The sequence below is a fragment of the Biomphalaria glabrata genome, chromosome 4 (assembly GCF_947242115.1).
Source record: "Biomphalaria glabrata chromosome 4, xgBioGlab47.1, whole genome shotgun sequence".
Classification (NCBI taxonomy): Eukaryota; Metazoa; Mollusca; class Gastropoda; family Planorbidae; genus Biomphalaria; species Biomphalaria glabrata.
Window position 1 is genome coordinate 41,361,231 of NC_074714.1, and position 21,424 is coordinate 41,382,654.

Sequence of the window (21,424 nt, forward strand, 5' to 3'; positions counted from 1 at the left end):
AAGTCCGAGGGAAAACAGTGCGTTCAGACAGATCTCTAAGTAATTAATGTACAATTTGAAAAGCAGTTGAAAAATTAAAAGTCAAATACATTGCGAAATCTAACCCAAGACTGAGGACCAAGTGCATGAATATAAATATCTAGGTACAACCATAAACAATAAGCTTACGTGGAATGATCACTGCAAACTTTGTTTATTTTTTTCACAAAAATACCTTAAATAGGTTTCTATCTTAGGGAAGTTTGGGAAATTAAAACTAAGACACCGACTAAATAGACAATGGTAGTCAAACTGAATTTCCATTTGTTTGGACCAATAAAATGATAGTATCTTCTTAAAATACAAAGTCCAGGCATAGGAGAAATACAAAGTCCAGGCAAAGAAAATTCGCTTGAAGAGAATATGTAATGAGCCTGGACCCTAGACTTTTGGTTGGGTGATTATCGCAAAGACAGTTTATAAACCTAAAAATGTTAATACTTCTGCTCCCGCTTGTTGCGTATAGAGTTGTTTTGTTGTTGTTGTTCCCCCCCCCCCCATCACTGCGATGTTGACAGTAAGACGTTCCAAACCGATGTAAATAGTTTCCCCTTAAGAAACTTTCCAATCTGCTTTGTGTAGTGAAGTTTCTCAGTGGAGTTCATACAACGATTTAAATAAAAAAAAAAGGACAAAGAAAAGGAAATGAGTGTGTGAGGGGGGGGGGTGACAATGTTGGACAACGTCTTCAGCATCATACGTTTAGAAAGTAGTCTTTAAGAAGTAATCTGTATACAGTTGTACTGCTAAAAGATAGTTTATGAAATCTAGAGTATAGCAGGTTACTTCGAGATAGGAACGCGTTGAAGATTTAACAAAGGCATCACTCTCTGAGAGATCGGAGTGGGGCAAGAGAAGCCAAACACTAACTTGTCATAGGCGAGACCAGACTGATGAGGATATGGAGGAGAGAGTGTGTGTGTGGGTAAATAGATTGAGAGAGAGAGGTTTGCAATCAATCAGTAGGCCGCAGAAAAAAAAAACGAAGTTGGATAAGGTTAAAAGGGGAAGATAAACACTGTATTTGGTAGTAACGTAGAGATTGGAGATTGCTTTCCCTTGCTAGTCAAGCCGGAAGGTGCATGCATAGAAGAGGAAATGATTTCTATGTGTGGTACTAAGTTCGCACGAGCGTGCACGAGCGTTACCAAGCCAATTAGTACTTTCTCAGTACACGAGAGCATGATACTTCGTAAGGAAAGTTTTCAATTAAAATATACTCAGCAGGTCAAGAAGGAGTCAACCTTTCCTGACTAAGGTTTAATAGGAGGCTCTTATTTGGTAATACTGCAGCTTTCCCGAGTAAATCAGTTACATCTAGCTTAAATATTGTTTTAGTTTAAACGTACAGGTACAATTGTCATCTGGATGCTAAGAGATACACAGATTAAAGATACCGTACTAATATTGAACGATGGTTTCTGACTTTCCTCATTAGATATCAATTGTCAACATAAAAAGTTATTTGGACACACACACATCACGTCAAGTAAAAGAGTAATAGATCTAAAACTTCAGAAACATAAAGCTGAAACTTTATTCCCAGCATCTAAGTGTTCATTCGTGTAGTGCTGGCGTCATCCACATTTCACCTATTTAAATACCGGCAGTTGAGAGAATACAAAAAACATGTCAACTGAACTTAACGTCAAACGAATGAACTAATATTGACCCACACACACACTCAAACACAAATAGTTTGGCATCAACGCAAACGCTCATGCACAAAACATAAAAATTTTCTTTTAAGCTTTAACGGAAATAGCTCATTTATGAGACGTTTGTTTAATGTGGCGCAACGAAAATTTAGAAAGACTGTGAAGAAAAAACTAAACACTGAATACTCATTGAGAGTTCAAGATTTTCTCTAGCCTGAAAACATTGCCTTCAATAGTCACTTGAGCTTAGACATTTTTCTCCAGAAAGAATAACAGTCATAAAGAAGTTTCTTATTCTTGTAATAAATTTAACATACGAACAGTAAGGATGATTTGACTTTCATAGAGCTATTACAAGTAAACATTATCGTGGGGAATAAATAATACTTTTGATTTAAAAGGCCGCATGGGAAAAAAATCATTTTTGAGCAGCACAATTTTTTTTCCTCCTTGCTACGTGGGTTGAAATTAATTCGACGATATTTTCTAATTGACGAAATGCATATATTTTACATCAGAATTCCAAACTTCCCAGAAAGTGTGTTTACATTAAAATCAAATCAACGTTGAAATATTTGTGCAAATGTCAAAGGTGGCCGACAGCAAATTATTACAACTGCAACGCGGATCCCTAAGCTCCTAACCAAACCATCAATTATATTCGTCTATAACTTAGACTTTGTAGTCATACTGAAACATTTGTTTTAGCCTCACATTCATTGTTACAACAATAGGTTCTGTATCTGAGATACATTCTTCTTCTAAACAAGTCTAAACAATAGACTTATGTAGGCCTACAATTTTTTTTTACCTATGTTTAGTGGTATCTAAAACAAATATTGACAAATCAGCAAATAATGGTGTGACAGGTTAGCGAAAGTGACGTGTGTTTGGCTGGTTTAATGTCTAGGGGATGATTATTTTAAAAATTATCACAAACCAACCCGTCAGCATATAAATCGGGAGCAGGCACGCAACGAGACCAGCAATGAAAGATAGATACAAAGTTAAAAATTGAAGAATATTTATTTACATAAATATTTACATAGAAGAATAAAAAGGGGGAGGGTTTGCATCTATCTCTAATCAATACTATATTTAATCATCATTCTTGCACTTAATAAGAGAGTATGTCACTTTGTCTTCTGAACTTAGCTGGTTGTCCGGCTTGGGTTGCAGCTGGCTGTGTCCTGGCTTGAGGTTCTGCAGCTGGAGGTGGCCCTCTAGCGGATAGAGGGACGCCGGTGATACAGTTCTTGTGGAATCTCAATCCAAAGTTCTGATATCTGTAGTGGGCACAGTAGGGCTGTTGGCCGGCTACCGTGGGCACGAGGGTACTGCGGGCAGAGCTTATCTGCCGTGGACAGCGTCGTCAGCAGGATAAGTCCAGTGAGTTGCGGAGGGTTTGGCGTAGCTATGACGTCTCGCACAGACTCTGGGTCTATAGGGAAGTCGTACCTAATAAGTTGACAGGTGGGCTGTCGAATAGGCAGGCAAGTGGAGCCGATAGCGCCAAGTAGTAGAGTTGAGTAGATCCACGTAGGCAGTATATGATACTCAATAGCAAGTAGGCAGGAGTGCAGTGCTGAATAGCACTAAGTACGAAGGCAATAGTGCAGTGCTGAATAGCACTAAGTACATAGGCAGATGATCCAAACAAATAGTTGAGTAGTGTCGAGTAGACACTGAATAGCAAATAGGCAGACACCTGAGGGAGGCTGCGGATAAATAAAGACAAGTTAGGACATGTCTCTCATGCATCTTATCGATGCCCTCGACTGAGGTGCATTCGTCAGATTGGAAAAATTGCTTTTGAGCACAATGGGGAGATGATGACAAATGGCATTGGAAAATAAATGGCTGGTAGCAGCAATATAAAAATGTACATTAAAGAGGAAATAATACTCTCAAATAAACAACACAAGTTGGAAGAGAAAGGGGGGGGGGATGGGCGGTGGTCAGCGACCATGACGGTTTGTTTACATACGACCGTCGGCCGAGAACAATGGAGTACTTGAATGGGGAGAGCGTACGTTCAAGGGGCGCAACTCTCGTCCAAGTAAAATGAGTAAAGGGGGAGATAATTCATATCTCTTTTCTAAGCAAATCAGAGTAGAACAATAAATCAATCATTACATTATATCCGTTACAACTACAGCAAATTTTCAATGTTTCATTTTTTTTTCTTTTAAACTTAACAACAAGAAAAAGAAATAGTAATAAATAAAGAAATAAGGACACTTGCTCTACACTTAGGCCTCCCCAAAATCTATTCCCATAGTTTTACTCACCAAGACCAAAATTCACAAGCACATTTTAAAAAAAAAGGTTTAAACACAGACTAAGATATATTAGGTCAGAAATAAGAAAGCAATCTCCAATGTTATTGCCATTAACTAGTTTGATGAAGTGTGTTTGTTTTGGCTGAGACTTTTGCATGTCAAGAAAACGTTGAGTGAATCCGAGAAATCTTTTGAGTGTTTCTGTCTTCAATACAGTCCTCGTTTCGTTTTATTCGTATCCTCGCTCAAGCCTCTCAAACTGATTTGCAATGGTATCACGGGATATAAATATGAGATTCGGACTTTACCATATTCAAAACACGTAACTAAAACTATATAAACTTTAATTGCATTAACATATGCATATACAATATCAAAAGGGAGCGAAGAGTGTACGTAAATATTAATAGGCCCGCATAAACAAGAAAACGTTGTGTGAAGTCATATAAGGGCTTAAATTTATAGCACTCGGATGAGTCCAGTTTCATCAGGTCAAGTAAGTGCAGACTGGACACATAATTTTAACACCAAATATTTATGTTGCCCTTATTGGCCATGTTGTAGCTTGTATTGGGCATCTGGGAAATTGTCAAGTTAATGTCAGGTCTGACAGGAGTCCCTTACCCAGATCTGGTAAACAAATAGGGCTATTAGTTCGAACAAGATCGTTGGCAGTGTAATTGGACAAAGAAAGAAAGAAAACAGACATGAGCTTAAACTCTGACCAATACCTCAAAAGTTTCCACATGTATCATAGACAAATTAACGAAAGTCCCACATTACTGGATATCTAGCTTGGTACTGACTAACTGAAGAACCGACCATATGACTAACTGACTCGTGATATATGGATAATGAAGAAAAGGAATTACTATAATAATAATGATAAGCATCGAAATAGCCTGAATGGCAAAATGTTTCTTGTATTAATAAAGTACAAGTCACGATTATTACACATTTACGTTTTGACACTAACAGTTGGGAACAAGAGGCAGTGAATAGGTCTATACGGAGAGCCAGCATTAAGGAAGGGTGCATACTAACTAGGATCCTATAGTTATGAGTTTTCCCCATGTGACCAAAGAGCTAGTTATTCTTTTCTCAGCAATATACATCAACTGTTACATTTCTAGAAAAATCGTTAGAGCAGTATTCGAGATCAGCGTCCACCCTCTACGACGGAATGACTTGAATAGAGGTAGTGCACAAAACGATAGAATTTTCTGTACACACGAAAACGATGTATTGACGTTAAAGTACCTCTATCTAAAGAGTAAAGTGAAAACCGATGAATGTCATCCTGTGCGTTTCGCGACGGGCGTGGTTCGAACCCGGCACCTCGAGACGACATGCCCCGAGCATATATCACACGACCAGGGGAGGGGCATATATTACAGTATAGTGAAAAAGCAATGTTTATTATAAAAGGATGTGTGTTTTATAAATTATTATTAGAACCTCTTGCGCCTAAACTACCACCGTGCCAAACGTTGCGCACCCCAAAATGCGTAGATGTCGAAGTGTTTAAAGTAATTGTAGTGCTGAACGAGCTCGTCACCTGCTCATGCCAAGAAGTCAATGATTACTTCAGCCCAACTTGATTTTCCATTAAGAATGGCATGCTAATCACTGGCGTGCGTTATGGCTGAAACTCAAGAAGAGTTGGAAATTTTAAAATGCTGATGCTTAAAATAAAATCATTTAGCTTGGCGCGCCTTAAAACCAGATATATTGTCTCTTATAACAGATAGGTCATGGGGGCATTGTTTGACTGCATGTGACATAAACGTAATGACCACAGAAGGACATTTCCACGCAATGACCATAACCTTGCATGGACTGGCCTCGTCATTTATATACATTTACTGGTCGTAGATGTCAATGTACTGGCTATAAATATACATGAACTGACTAAGTCATAGGTTTAAATGTTCTGGCTATAGATATACATAAACTGGCCAAGCCATGGGTTTAAATGTACTGGCTATAATAAGGCGTGTCTTCAAGTCCGAAGAGTAATGAGAAATGCAGTATTTCCCGTGGCTAGGCAGCCCCAGCTGTGACCTACATATTTTGCCACACCCAGGCCAAGCATAACCATTGTCCGCCGGTGTCTATAGATTTACATGAACTCCACAAGCCATGTGTTTAAATGGAATAACACTGAATATACATGTGGTTGTTAACCAAAAATGTTCAAGTTCTGACCAAATCTAAACAATGTATAGTCTAAAAAGAGCGAGCAGTAGAAATATGTTTGGGCGCTGCTGTGTCTACCAGAGTTGGCCTGTTCTAAACAACAGTGGGGTATGTTAGATCTGCGGAGCGCCCTGAAGCCCCCTTGCATGACCTTGGTGGTAAAGTCGGAACCTATATTTTCTTGTACTTTGTCTATGATTATAGTCTATGATGATAGTAATGTATTCTATTCCTACTAATGTTTACCCTGGATATTTGGCAACAATTTGAGATACATGTAAATGAACCAGTGAAGAAACAATATAGCGTTGTTTAAAGCCACGGAAATAATAATTCCCCAACTACACAGATAATGCTTATTTCATCAAGCATTTCAATGAAGCAATATCACTAACTGGTCAGTTAACTCTCAATTTATCCCATTAAAACAAGCCTGCACTAACAATTGACCAAACGTCTAATTCAATCAGATGACCACTGGAGAAAGACATTGACCTTCCAGAGAGACCAAACACACACACACACACCGACATCAAAGACCATTTGTATTGCACAGTATTTGAGCATTCTGTATTTGGCAACTTTGACAATAACAGCATGAGACAACTGGACACTGGCCATTTTATGGGCTTACTTCAGCCAATAGTCTTCAGAAGAAACGGCAATAAATATTATAACATAATATTGCCAAGAGTCTAATGTTATAACAGCACACGGTTCTTGATTCAGATAATACAATAGTTAGCCTAAACAATCACTAATGAACTTCTCGGAGACGATATAAAAAGACGAGTTACCAAATAGTGTTCCCTCGAGGGTGCGTTCCCAGGTGGATACAGTACTTTTATCACTGATCCTTATTTATATCTACAATGTTTTTTAACGCCTGGTTTAGTGGGGTTGCCCGGAAAATCAAATGAGAATGAAGGTCTTGCATTGTTCCTGGTCTTGGAACTAATGCACTCTTGTACTTTCAACAAGCATTCCGAGATCAAGTATTCCGGGATAAAGAGTTAAGCCGTGCTGATAATCATGCGCACGAGACTAGTCCGCAGGAAGTAGGTCTACATTGTTGAGTAATGATGATCATTTATTCAACCGATAATTTCCCGATTTAAAAAAATGCACCGTTAAATTGACTGAACAAGTTATAACTCCAATATATACTATTTACATAGATTATTTAGATATCTAGACAAGACATAAAAACAGTTTCTGATAATTTTTTCATCATAGCTATTTCAAGTGAAAAACAGCAGTGACATTTCTTGATTCGCTCTTCATTAAAGTAAAACTTGTTTCTACAGCTTTTCAGTTCTAAAACAGTCAATTTCCCCCAAAAATTTTTCAAAAAATTCACATCAATAGAACATGAAACTATCTGACAATCACAGACCTATATTTAATTACATAATGATTAGATAGAATTAAAGGTAAATAGTTTGTATAGTAGATACATTTCGAACTAAACTGAAAAATTAATTCATTTACTTCAGTAACCACAGCACAGAATTTAAAATCTACGTATAACTGAAGTACATGTACAATCTAGATGTGGACGGTACCTTTGGAGGTTTTAATTGAATATGGGTGTACTGATGTCACAGTCATTAATATTCTTGAAATTCAGAAATGTAAAGTAATTGAAAAGACCCAAACTATGTCTGGATATGCTTTATTAGTGCTTTAGTTTCAACACAGCCTAAGCAGACAGACAAGTGCACGGAAAAGAGAGCATGTCTAGTAAGGAACGTTGAAACAAACATACTAAGATTCATCCATGATTCTCAATACTAAGAATTTTCAAATAGATCAACATTTTATTTTTTTACTTTGTCCCTATCTTTCACATCAGCCCGACAGAACTTCAGATGATCAAACTATTCTAAGAAACAGACAATTATTCAAAACCTTGACCAACACTATAAATAAACTACAAATTATACACTGTACGATCTCTGAATAAGCTTGTGATATACGGAGACGATTTTAAAAAATGACCTTGAAAAGCCAACAGATTCTTCCCATGAATAACCAATCGTGCATTGCGATCCTGGAAACTCAGGCGACACTTCCAAATCCTGTTGAAAGAAACAGTTCCCAGCTCAGAGATCAGGGGTCGCCTGGAATGTCTCTGTCCATGAGTGGAGGCATTTTCAAATACTGAGGGTCTAGGGTGATTCATTGGGTCATAGCTCAAAGGGTTGAGAATCTTCTATGCTGTAACTATTCTATGCCATCAATTTTTATTTGCAGCTTTTCTAGGGCAGTGGGCCGTTCTTTTTTGTTTTAATTTATTTACATTTGAATAATGAACATAGCTAGGAAAAGAATGTGTTTCCCACGATGGAGGCGGGGCCAACTGGGTGCGTGTGTCTGGTCAAAAGAAAAACACCAAGTGCTAGATGTCTGAAGTTTGCATCTGATATTTACATCTAAATCTAGCACCATCACGCCTTTTCTAACGGGGGAGGGAAAGAGAAGGGCGAAAGATCGGTTCGAGAATAGCCGATATTTTTTTATTACAGTGGGACAGCACACAGAGAGGCAGGGTGGGGGCGGTAGTTTTATTATTTCTCGCTTACTTCTTAGAACTTCTTATCCATTGCCATGTCTGACACCAAAGACTTGTATTAGAACGAAGATCATCTCTTGTCCAAGTTGACAAATAAACCTCGTTCTCGTGAAGCTTGGCTGCCAGTGGATATGCCCCGCATGAATAGATGCACGAGGTGACATGGATGTATTCAGTTGGAGTTGCAATCATTCAGGCAGAAATGAAAGCTATCGAGAAAGATGTGCTCAGCGAATGCCGCATTCGACAAACGTTAAGAAATAAACATTTTCTAGAAGAAAGTTATAATAAATGCCATTAAAAAAAATGTTTAGTCATTTTAATTTGTATGTAATGAGTTGCTTTTTTTTTCCACTGCCAACTATTAATTCAGACTTTCTCTTTTTAGTCCAAATGTGGAAAGTGAAAAGCACACGTTAAAAGCCTGAAGAGAAAACGTGAATGATTTATTTCAAGTATAAACATAGTAATATGTCTAATAAGCAAAGTTGACAGACCGTTGCAACAGTAACGCGAATTTCCTGGGTTCGATACTGTCACAGATCACATTATGGAATTGTTTGTACATTTCACTTTTGAAAGTAATATAAGCCCTCGACATGAGTCTCGGGATTTAATCCTCAAATTTAGACACTTGACATTCAAGTCAGGATTTACCCAAGGGACGTAATTAGTATGTTTGAAATATATTGGTTGATTTGAATTTAAACAAAGACATTTTTGAAAAGAGTGAGCGCCAGAGAATTGGCGGTAGTAAGAAAGAAAAGTCAGTTGATAATATTAAGTCCTTGTAGATAGACACGTTTCTAAGAGCTCTGTTTAAAAAGCCTTTGTAATATGGTTCATGCTCATTGATTTATAATTTGTACATAAGTTGTACTTACGTTATATTTAAATAAAGTTCCAGAGTTTTGTTTTATCAAAGAATTGTCAATTGTGATTCTAGATCTTCATTTTTTGTTAACTATTGAATTCAAGTAAAATCCCCGGCATCACAACACATCGTGACATCATACCATCAATCCGAATGTTGTGACATATTTGGCACTCTCCGACGAATAAAAGTTCATGGACAACTTTTAACGAAATTTATTCAAGATCTGGGACCAATTTCTAAACTCTTCAAAGGAACTTCATTCTTATTTAACGGAGGACAGAATTTCTGTGTTTAACAGGTCAGTTGGTTATCGATAATTCTTTTATAAAGATTTTCGTTAGAGTTACGTCTAACTCACGAAAACTATTATTATATGTAATTGGCAAAAGGAATAAGACCAATATACATAATAACTGGCATTATAAAAAAGACCAGTAAAGTAAATAACTGGCATTATAAAAAGACCAGTAAAGCAAATAACTGGCAATATAAAAGACCAGTAAAGCAAATAACTGGCAGTATAAAAAAGACCAGTAAATCAAATAACTGGCGTTATAAAGAAGACCAGATTTAACCAACTGTTAAACCAGTAAAAAGTACATCGGCTCAATAGATCTATATATCAATCATACGACTCCAGTAACTACAAGTCTACTGTCAAGAATTTATTAGCAAATTGAGGCTTCAAGAACTTTGTCACTAGATGTATATTATTATTATATCTGAGATAAAGCCAAAATCCAGATATCGAACATTTTGCTCCAATACAAGAAACTAACAAAAAAATTAAATATGGCTTCCAGTGCTAGAACAAAACGATTCTTCGAATTAATAGAATTTGCCAAAGAAAAGCAAATTTCAAAGCCAGACCAGTGGGCAGAGAAACAAGAAGAAAAAGAATATCAAGAGCAAGAAGCTGAAAAACAAAGGCAAGAATCTGAAAAACAAAGGCAAGAAGCTGAAAAACAAAGGCAAGAATCTGAAAAACAAAGGCAAGAAGCCGAGAAACAAAGGCAACATGAAAAAGAAAAAATGGAATTCGAAAAACAAAATAAAGAAAATAAAGAAAGCATTCCAATTCAAGGTCAATCAAATATGTTTGACAAATACAGATTAATGAACAAAATATCGGCTTTCAACGAAAACATTGACAATATGGACTCGTATCACATAAGATTTGAAGAAATAGCTACAACATCCGGTCTACCTGAAGCACATTGGTCGAGCTCACTCCTTACCCTCTTGACTGGCAAAGCTGTCAACATTTGCTCACAACTGTCCATCAATGAACGCAGCACTTACTCTGATATCAAGGAAGCTCTACTGCGCCAATACGGAGCAACCTCAGCCAACTATAGAAAGAAATTCTATAATGAAAGGCCACAGCAAAATGATGATCCTCAAATTTTTGTAGCTAATATGTCAATGTGGTTTGATAGATGGGTATCCATGGCCAAAATAGAAGAAAGTTACCAAGCTCTTCGTCAACATATTATTATCGACAACATCACCCATGCTCACTCGGAAGATATTCAATCCTACATTATAGAGAGAAATCCTACTGATATCCAGACATTAACCAAGATCATCAGACAATATAGAGCAGCCTATCCAAACAAGTCAGTCAAACCATCTGTTGAAGAAAATTTTGTCTGCTTTGCTCAAGACAAAAATGCAAGATATAAGTCAGAGGACAAAGTCAAATGCAACAAATGTCATAAACTAGGGCATTTCACGTCTCAATGCCGCAGCAGAACCACAGAATGTTCATATTGCCATAAAAAGGGTCACCAAACTCATGAATGTTGGAAAAAACAGGCAGTCTCCAAAAATCAAAATTTTGATAGACCCACATCACCAACTCAAAGATACAGCAATAGAGAGCAATACAATCTCAACAAAGCACCTGGAAACAATAAACCAGATAACAAACCTCGCTACAGAAGTCATTCACAGGACTCCAGACCACAATATATGCCAAACAGAAGCTCATATAACAGAAGCTATTACAATGAGCACTCTACTATGACAGTCATTGCAAAATCCAATGGTCTCAAATTTTATCCAGGCTTTGTAGGAGACAAGAAGGTGGAAGTTCTTCGTGACACCGGAAGCACGTCCACATTAGTACATGAACGCTTCGTACACGCAAACCGTTTCACAGGCAACCACGTCCAAGTCACTGCATTCAACGGAACTGTCAGCAAGTTACCTGAAGCCATCATTTATGTTACTACACCATTCTTCAGTGGTCAAACAAATGCATTAGTAACACCCAATCTACCAGTGGACCTAATCATTGGAAACATAGAAGGAGTTAAAGAATGCACTCCTCAAGAACTTACAGAATGTACAAATGCCATAGAGCAAGGTCAAAAATGTTTAGCAGTAATGACAAGATCCATGACCAAACAACAAGAACATTTGGCACCTGAACAAGTTAGCCAAAATAATCACATGGCTACCTCAATTACTCAAGATATGCAGAATGCAACAGAACCAGTTACTAGTCCAGTAGCCAGCAACAATCAAGAACATTCAACATGGACACCCCCAGTTACATCAAGCCCATCCCTACCGGTCGTAAGTCCACCTCCAATTCCCGAATGTCCATTGTTGAACTTTGAAGAACAAGACGACATGCCCAGAGTCTCTAGCAATGATACAAGAACTCTAACTGGTCAAACTGAAGTCCATCAAGACAAGTCTCAAGAACCAGAAGCAGATACTTATATTCAATCAACTTTGGCTATACCAGAAAAAAGAAAAACTAAGCAACTTGACTCTAACACTCATACAAGTATTCCTCATTTGAAAGAATGTGAGTCAACTCAAGAAGCCATTACAACCAAGAACATTGAAAGTCAAAGAATATTACATGAACACATGAAATCAAGATATTTTGCTCAAGGAGATCAAGTCAATTTACTGTTACCAGATTGGAGTAACAAGCTATTCTACAAATGGCAAGGTCCATTTACCATCACCAGAAAGATTTCCAACCTGCTTTATGAAATCAATGTCAACAAGTCAACCAAAGTATTTCATGTTCATATGTTTGAACATTACCATGAAACAGATAATGAAGACATCAAAGCAGAAGTTAAACATTTTACAAGCTTAGCAACTATTCCTGAGGAAGAAGAAGAAACATCATCAACACCCATTCCTGAGATAGATGTTTCATTACCGGCATCAAATCAATTTGACATTCCCAAGGTCATCACTCTGAATGACATAGCACTACAAACAGTGAAGAACATTAAAGTGTTTACAGACCATGCAGATTTCTTTACCGGTGTTTCTGAGACATTTCCAGTACTGCAATTTGAAAGAAACTCAGAAAGCAACAACATTGACAACACCAAGGTTCATCCTCCGTCCACTCAAGGGGCAACTTTTCTTCAGAAAGGAACAAATGAACCTCTTCAACATTGCTGTATTGACCGATTGAACTCAGACATGTTCAGTCATTGCTCTATTGAACATTCTAATGCAAAGCATTCTGCTACCATTGTTCTACAGAGTCAAAGTTCATCAACCAGAAAATTGAGTTTCGGTTTCGGACAGTTCTTATTTTCCCCAAACTCAAACGCGGTTCAATCAGACATTATCTGTGAGATCATTATGACATGGAGACAACAGCTTCATAAACTGAAAGACCTTTCTTCAAGTTTAGAAAACGCACATGCACATCCATGTCGGCAATTCAGAAAGGTTCCGAACTTTACATTTCTACTCTACATATGTACTATAGCATATTTAGTGCCACTTGATCCATTATCATTCATACTCGTCAAGGAAGAACAGTATTCAGTTGTACTTAATCAATTAATTTGTCTACTCATTTTCCACAGGTATTCTATATCTGATGTTACATTTATTTTAGCACCAAGCAACCCACTGAGGAAAGTCACTCATTCAAGATACTTTGTTTATTGTTTCAGCATCTTTGCATATGACATGCATCAGACATTTTAATTTTTAAATCATGAGCATTTTATTTCAGGTATTTTATTTCAGGTCGAATATTTTTGCATATATCCTACTATAATAGTACAGATACATGACAGACAATTGGAATTTTTCATTGCTTCACACATATTGAGATTTATATCACATTGAGTATTATTTTTTCAGAAGATTGTCATGTATACATCATTTTTTTTCTATGTCAATTTTTCATATGCAATATATTTTCCCATGTACACATTTTCACATTAGTACTAACCAAATGATTCATAATGTCATATTTTAGTTTCATCATGAAGATTCATAACCTATTCAATTCAAGATTTCATTCATTCAAGTATTATGCTTTGTACAACTTTTGATATTGTTCATGACAAGCATTGTCTCATTTTCATAACCACTTGTATAGTGAAACAGGTGTTCAAAGTCATCAATAATTTTATTCACTGCATTTACATATTTTTTATCTCCAAGTTGACTTTATTTTGTCATATGTTACCTCAACCATTTTTCTATAATTTCATGTATGGTATTTTGTGTATATTTAAATAATTTTAATACATATGAGCATTTCTATTACCATACAAATGCTAAATGGAGAGGGGGGTAATATGTCACAGATCACATTATAAAATTGTTTGTACATTTCACTTTTGAAAGTAATATAAGCCCTCGACATGAGTCTCGGGATTTAATCCTCAAATTTAGACACTTGACATTCAAGTCAGGATTTACCCAAGGGACGTAATTAGTATGTTTGAAATATATTGGTTGATTTGAATTTAAACAAAGACATTTTTGAAAAGAGTGAGCGCCAGAGAATTGGCGGTAGTAAGAAAGAAAAGTCAGTCGATAATATTAAGTCCTTGTAGATAGACACGTTTCTAAGAGCTCTGTTTAAAAAGCCTTTGTAATATGGTTCATGCTCATTGATTTATAATTTGTACATAAGTTGTACTTACGTTATATTTAAATAAAGTTCCAGAGTTTTGTTTTATCAAAGAATTGTCAATTGTGATTCTAGATCTTCATTTTTTGTTAACTATTGAATTCAAGTAAAATCCCCGGCATCACAACACATCGTGACATCATACCATCAATCCGAATGTTGTGACAGATACCTAAACGGGTCTACATGTTTAGCTGACTAGATTATTTAAACATGAAGTAAGAATTTTTTTTTTATTTATTTACTTGTCTTCAATACCAATATATGATAGATTTGTTTCTCCTGTTTATATATTCTCTGTAGAAATAATTAGACAAAATGCTAGATTAAAATAATGACAAAGAGATACATTGTAAGCTGATAGGCTAAGAAAATAAGCTTTGGACTATATACAAGTCGACTGATATGCCAACCTTCTGATGTAGTAAAGTACAGTGATGCCCAAACTACGGCCCGCGGGCCAGATCCGGCCCGCGAAGTGGTTCAGACCGGCCCGCCAAAACATTGGCACAGAAGATAGGAAATAGAAAAAAAATTAAAAAGGTTGAAAAATTTATTTTCTATGTTAGCATTCACTTTTTCTTTGATGGATTTCATTCTTATTTTTCTTCTTGTAGAATCAACAGTTGTTTTAGAGTCTTGGATAGTTTCCCGGCTGTCTTGAACTAGCCGTGTCCTTGACATCTCATGTGTATAACACAGCGCATCTTTTCTGCATCATTTTGATTCGAGTTCTTCTGACACCAACATGATTGGTGACGTTCCATGTAACATTTGTTCGTTATTGTAATGGGATGGTCGAAGAAACGAAAATTGGATGTTGAAACTTTCAGGAAAAGTGGACAGATCTTTTTTTTTGTGGAACATAATAAGTCAATATGTTTGATCTGTACAGTAATGTTTTTAAGTAACATAACATAAAATGCATTCTAAAACAAACCATTACAAAAATATTGAGGCATTGTTGTCTTGAGCCGCAAAGAAAAGATCGGAAAGTTACGTCAAAAGTTGAGTAGAGTTTTGCGATTGGCGAAAATATTGACCAAGAAGTCAAGGAATGAGTCGGCTGTAACAAGGCTACAGAGTTGCTCACATTTTAAGAAGAGAATTGAAGCATACAAAAGTGATTGCTGGCAGAGATGGAATAAAATCGTCCATAAAAAAAAAATGTTGTAGCTTTCAGCTTTTCGGCCATGAAAATTACAAAATGAGTGAAAGATGTTAGTGAAAATCCAAATTCAAAACTAAATGACAGAGCAGCAGATTTCGAAATCATTTCTATTGCCGCTGAGGAGTGACACCAACTGGAACTGATTGACTTACAAAGCCAGACTTCCCTGCTTGAGAAATTTCGTCAATGCAGACAATAGATTTCTACGCCTTGTTGTCCTCATGAACCTTGCACATTTCTGAAATTCTGGGTATGATCACAATGTTTACAAGAACTTAATTTAGTGGAAAACTTTCAGTTACAAGACGCCTGAAACCATTGTTACATATAATGACTTATGGGTGTAAGTAGATCTACAAGCATACATGGGATTGTGATAAAACTATTTAAAATGTTTTAGTCTCTATTTCTTTTTTTTATATCTTTCGTTAATGTGGCCCGCGACACGAGTGTCGGAAATTAAAATGGCCCGCAGGCCGTATAAGGTTGGGCACCACTGGTAAGTAAACTATTTCCGTTTAAAGAATTTAAAAATAAATTGTGACTTCCATTCGCATGAAAAGTTTTAAGCATTGGAGATAGAATTGCCAGCTTTTATTGAAATTAGTATTGCTTAACTCACTCAGCTAAATGTATGCACCGTCTCTTAATCCAACTGGTGTGTGCATGTTGAAATACCTTCTACTGGCTAGATAAACAGAAAGAGTAAACCCTTTAACAACCTCAGATTGCATTGGCAGTTTTAAACCATTTCAACGGCTATGACTTTGGTTGACATTGTTTATTGCTGTATCAAGGGAAATAACTGACGATTTGTTTTCATCCATTTCTTTACTTTTTTTTTATCTTTTTGTATTTTTGAAGCAGGGGTGCTTAGTCAATCCTATAAACCAATTCTCATTTCTTTTGAAACTTCTCTCAATTTGTCAACGCGTGCGCGTTAGTTCTCCGTATGTCTGCCCAAGTGCGTCAATCACGACCCTTAGATATTTACTGGTGCCATTGCTTAGAATTGTTGTTTTTTGTTTGTTTGCTGTATTTTGTATGAGAGAGAGTTCTTTTTTTTTCCCCAGAATATTTTATGTAACCCTAATGACCTAGTCTAAAAGTCTGCTGGTATCGAAATTAAAAATATTATTTTCCATTGAAATTGTATTCATTGGACGTAATTAATCGGACGCTCCATTATCTCAGGCGATGACGACGACGCCCCCCCCCCCTCCTACTGTTTTTCTTCTGCTGCAGGTCGTAGTGGTGAATAACGTCATAATGAAAGCTACCACTGCCTGCTTTCAGAGACTACGACCTTGCTGGCGGGGAGTGAAGCTTGACAAGAGTGTCGATGCGATAACGGATGTGTTTCAATAAACGTCCAGTTACGGGATCATTTCGGAGACAAAGGCATGGGCGATGAATCATGCGAGCAAAAGGTTTCTTGTGGGCCACACCGTCTCGAGAGACTAGGCCTGGACTCTTTAATGGACATTAAACAAAGTATTTGTCATAGGAAAGACATTGGACCCAATAATGTTAGATGCGCCTCAGTCTTTCACTACCGCTTATGTGATGTCTGGTTTAAACTGTATAGACACGAAACTTATTCCCTTTTACGACTATTGCGCCCATCCTTCCCAACGACATCGGCGTTACCGTTAGTCAGCGTGGAGTAGGCTACAAGTGCATTGGGTTTAAAAGAAAAAAAATGAAGAAAAAGGGGCAGCAGTCAGAATTGGCTTAGACAGAAAGAGCGTTTAAAGAATAACAAAAATAAAATACATGCGCCATCACTGAACATTCCAGCTAGGGACAAGCCGTATTGTTTTCGGGGTGTCCATCTGTCTGTCTGTGAAGTTAAGATCTCGAAAATAAAAGCGCTATTCAAAATCACAGGTTAATTTCGATCATGACCTTAAAACTAACGCGACTGGATCAAATGGCTCGATGCTCATTGAATAAACAATGTCCAAGACTGGACTGAATGGCAGTTCAAACTTCATACTTCTATGGAATCTAGGATTTCAGCCACAGTAAATGTGGCTTAGAAACAAAAAAAAAGTATGTAAGTGTATGTATGTACAACTGAACTGAAACGTTTGGTCTTTGTTCTCTTGATCTCTTTGCTAGTAAATGTTTGACTGATGTATTTTAATCTCGTAAGGAAATCAATGCAATGTTTCAAAGATTATCTGCATCTTTTTGTTTTCCATTCATGCAACATTTCACAATGCACTACAGATCACTGTCAACAACTATGAACTTGTCAGCCGTGAAGCCAATGAACACATCAAGGTGAGATTTGATGTACATTGCAGAAAACGAAAATGGAAACATTAAAACTATTTGTTTGTCAGAATTCACAGCAACTATTTCATGGAGAAGTCAGAAACTGTGCGTGGAGAGATGAGAAACATTCGATCTTCCATACTTTCATTTTTATAAAGATCAGCTTGTAAACAAAAAAAAATGTGTGCTATAGATCGAGACAATCTCAGTTGCATCTCGGGACTATTAGCTTGAAAGAAGGCAAATTAATCTAGGACTCGAAAGATGAGCAATGTGGTGAACACAAAATGTAGCCAGACATTTTGATACTCACCAATTGAGGGAGGACAGAAAAGTGCCATTGGAAAACAAACAATGGACACGCATTCATCTTCCACCATTTGCTTCGATAAAACGTTTGGCCTGCCCACGCACAGTCACCAATGAGAATAGATGATAAAACCATCAGTTGGTGGATAAAGTGAAAAGATGTAAACATGTTTTTTTAATTATTTGTATTTGTTAAACTTTGAAAAAAGATCTAGTGATTGAAATATTATTAACTTTCTGTTTCTGGCTTTTGTTTACTTTCAGCCAGCACTAAAGAACTTCGACAAGGTCTAACGCCTAACATAGGTAAACAATTACCATTGTTTGGAAAACAAAAAAAAGTAAACGAATTGTACTGTTATACATAATATTGAATTTAAAACAAAACAAAACTATGTGTATGATGGAAATGAAGATTCAGTGCTAGCCTACGTGAGACGTTTGAGTTAAATGTTTCTTGCCACGTTGTTATATGAGTAAAAGTCGTACCATCAGCTCGACGTGACTCAACAAAACACTCCGCTATTTTTCCTTTCAGGGAAAGTCAACGGACAGCCCATGAAATATACCAGCCCCGACGCCAAGCCCAGCATGTCTACCTCACCGCACAATTTTAGCTCGGCCAAGCACCGCTACCAGCACACGTACACACACAGCAACCAGGAGAATGACAGTCACACTGTCCTCGGGATCATCGCCGAGCTGGGCTCAGAGAGCAACGCCCACGGGCTGGCTAAGATCGTAACGTCACGTGACACCAAGAGGAAGGTCATCTGGGCTTTGCTGGTCATCATCGGGTTCACAGCGGCCACACTGCAGCTGTCTCTGCTGGTCAGGAAGTACCTCCAGTTTCAGGTGGTTGAGCTCTCCGAAATCAAGGATAGCATGCCGGTGGAGTATCCATCGGTCACAGTATGCAACATCGAACCCATCTCCATCACGAAAATCCTAAACTTACAAAACACCACCAAAGGTCAAAAAGTCAAACGATGGCTCAAGTTTATCATGATGTTTAGTTTCGAACAAATGTCCTTTATAGAGAGTTTCCGAGCGTTCTATGAAAATCTCGGCGACGAAGCCAAAATGATTAGCCACGAGCTTCCGGATCTATTGATCCATTGCCGATTTAATCGTGAAATTTGCAATGTGTCTAACTTTACAACGTCATTTGACGGCAACTACTTCAACTGCTTCACTTTCAACGGTGGACAGCTGGCGGATCAACTGCAAATGCACGCTACTGGTCCGGAGAACGGACTATCTCTCATCATGTCGGTAGAAAAGGCGTATCCCATGCCTCGTTTTTATGGAGTATATAATTTCGACAATAACATTCTGCACAGCGCAGGGATAAGGGTGGTCGTCCACGCTCCTGGCTCCATGCCCAGCCCCGTGGACCACGGGATAGACATCCCTCCAGGATACTCATCGTCCGTGGGGCTAAAAGCGCTGCTGCACAGCAGACTTCCAGCGCCTTATGGGAATTGCACTGTTGGTTCCCTCCAGGGCATGAGGACGTACCGGAACACGTTCTTCGCCTGCCTTCAGCTGTGCAAGCAGCGGCTCATCATGTCCAGGTGCGGCTGCAAGTCGTCGGCCTTGCCGGACTTGCCTACGGAGAACGTCACCTTCTGCGGAGTGATTCGCAACTGGGAGGACATCGTGAAAAACGTCTCTGGCAAAGTGGTGCCTGGGATGTTCATCCCGACTCCGGCCTTGGAGTGCGAGGAGAGGATGCAGCGTGAGCTCAACAATGACCGAGCCTATGAGATGAACTGTCAGTGTTTTCAGCCTTGCAGTGAAACGTCCTACCTCAAGTCAGTGTCCTTGTCCTACTGGCCCTTAGAGTTTTATCAGCAGCTACAATTAGAGGTAAATATTTGTTTCGTCCTTTAGTAAATGTTAAAATTTTATGCGTCAAATATATGCCTGGCAAAAAAAAAATGCAAACAAGAACAAACCAAAAGTGCAGCACATAATAAATATGTATGTAAGACAAGGGCCAATAAATGTTGCAGCATAGGTAGAAACACTTGCATGTTATCTATCTGCACTCACGTCATAGCAATTACAGACGAAAGTAAAAGTTTCTTGACAAGTGCGTAAACAAAATCAAGATAACAAATATTGCAACAGCATCCACCACAAAAGCTTTGAATATACACGAGGTGTAGTGTGATATTAATGATAAAAGAAAGGAGGGAATATAACAGATAGGGTTAGGGGTCGGGGTAGTTAAGGTTAGATATAAAAAATGTCAAAGTTTTCAGAAGACATCAAGAGCCTCTGTTTCCATTACTTAGGGTTTATTGGTTTGAAATGAACGCTCAAACGGTTAGAGTAGACTTATGCCAGTGAAGCCCAAACCACGACCCGCTGGTCTTGTCAGAACCCTGAGGCGGTGCTATCCAGCCCCTTGTAGCCCCTGCCCGCAATGCATAATGACGCCGTAGACGATCGGCTCCATTGGACTTGAGAACAAATCGCGGTGATAGCGCTAGTGACACAAGTCTCGGAGATACAAGTAACCCCCGAAACAGGTTGGGTATCTCGAACTTGGGGTGAAAAACAAAAGTTACCCTGATCTTTCAATTCTTAACTCTTTCGGGGAGAATGAGAATCGGGGGAACATGAAGCTATTTAAAGGTATCAGTTGTCATAGGAATAGATTTCAATTTATCCTGGCATAACTGTACATTCTTGACTATGCTCATCAACAGAACATTCTAAGGAGCAGAAACAACACCGACAAGCAGCACTATATGAAGAAGGCCTATGACATTCTGCACAACCTCTCTGAGGAAGACCGGATGCACGTGATAGAGAAAGGAGTGGAAATCGTGCCAGCCTTGATGAGACGGCAGAAGTCGTTGGCGAATGATGCTTCTGACATGGTGCGCCAAAACCTTATCAGGCTGAACATATACTTGGAGGTAAGGCAATTATACATAAAACTCTGAACCATAATCTTCAAATACAAAAACAAAATCTAATAAAATAGTCAGAAAGACCCAAAGATAAAGGCACATTCCTCGTTCCATATGCTAGGACAAATTTGTACAAATGCTCCTCCTTCTCTAGTGCTATAAGAGCATGGGATGGGTTGCCTG

General features: G+C 38.0%; 2 protein-coding genes across 5 annotated transcripts in view; one reads left to right on the forward strand and one right to left on the reverse strand.

Moving 5' to 3' along the window:
* LOC106052640 (integrator complex subunit 13-like) overlaps positions 1–21,424 on the reverse strand; it is a 190,973-nt gene that overhangs the window by 128,286 nt on the left and 41,263 nt on the right. The gene's annotated exons all lie outside the window — the stretch shown is intronic.
* LOC106052614 (FMRFamide-activated amiloride-sensitive sodium channel-like) overlaps positions 1–21,424 on the forward strand; it is a 94,902-nt gene that overhangs the window by 43,479 nt on the left and 29,999 nt on the right. Inside the window, exons 3-4 of one of the 2 annotated variants that reach the window (XM_056025591.1) lie at positions 18,579–20,186; positions 21,035–21,247. The exons of the other annotated variant lie outside the window; for it this stretch is intronic. Of the exons in view, the coding sequence (XP_055881566.1) occupies positions 18,873–20,186; positions 21,035–21,247 (1,527 nt within the window). The 5' untranslated portion in view covers positions 18,579–18,872. The remainder of the gene's footprint in view (positions 1–18,578; positions 20,187–21,034; positions 21,248–21,424) is intronic. 2 annotated transcript variants of the gene reach the window in all.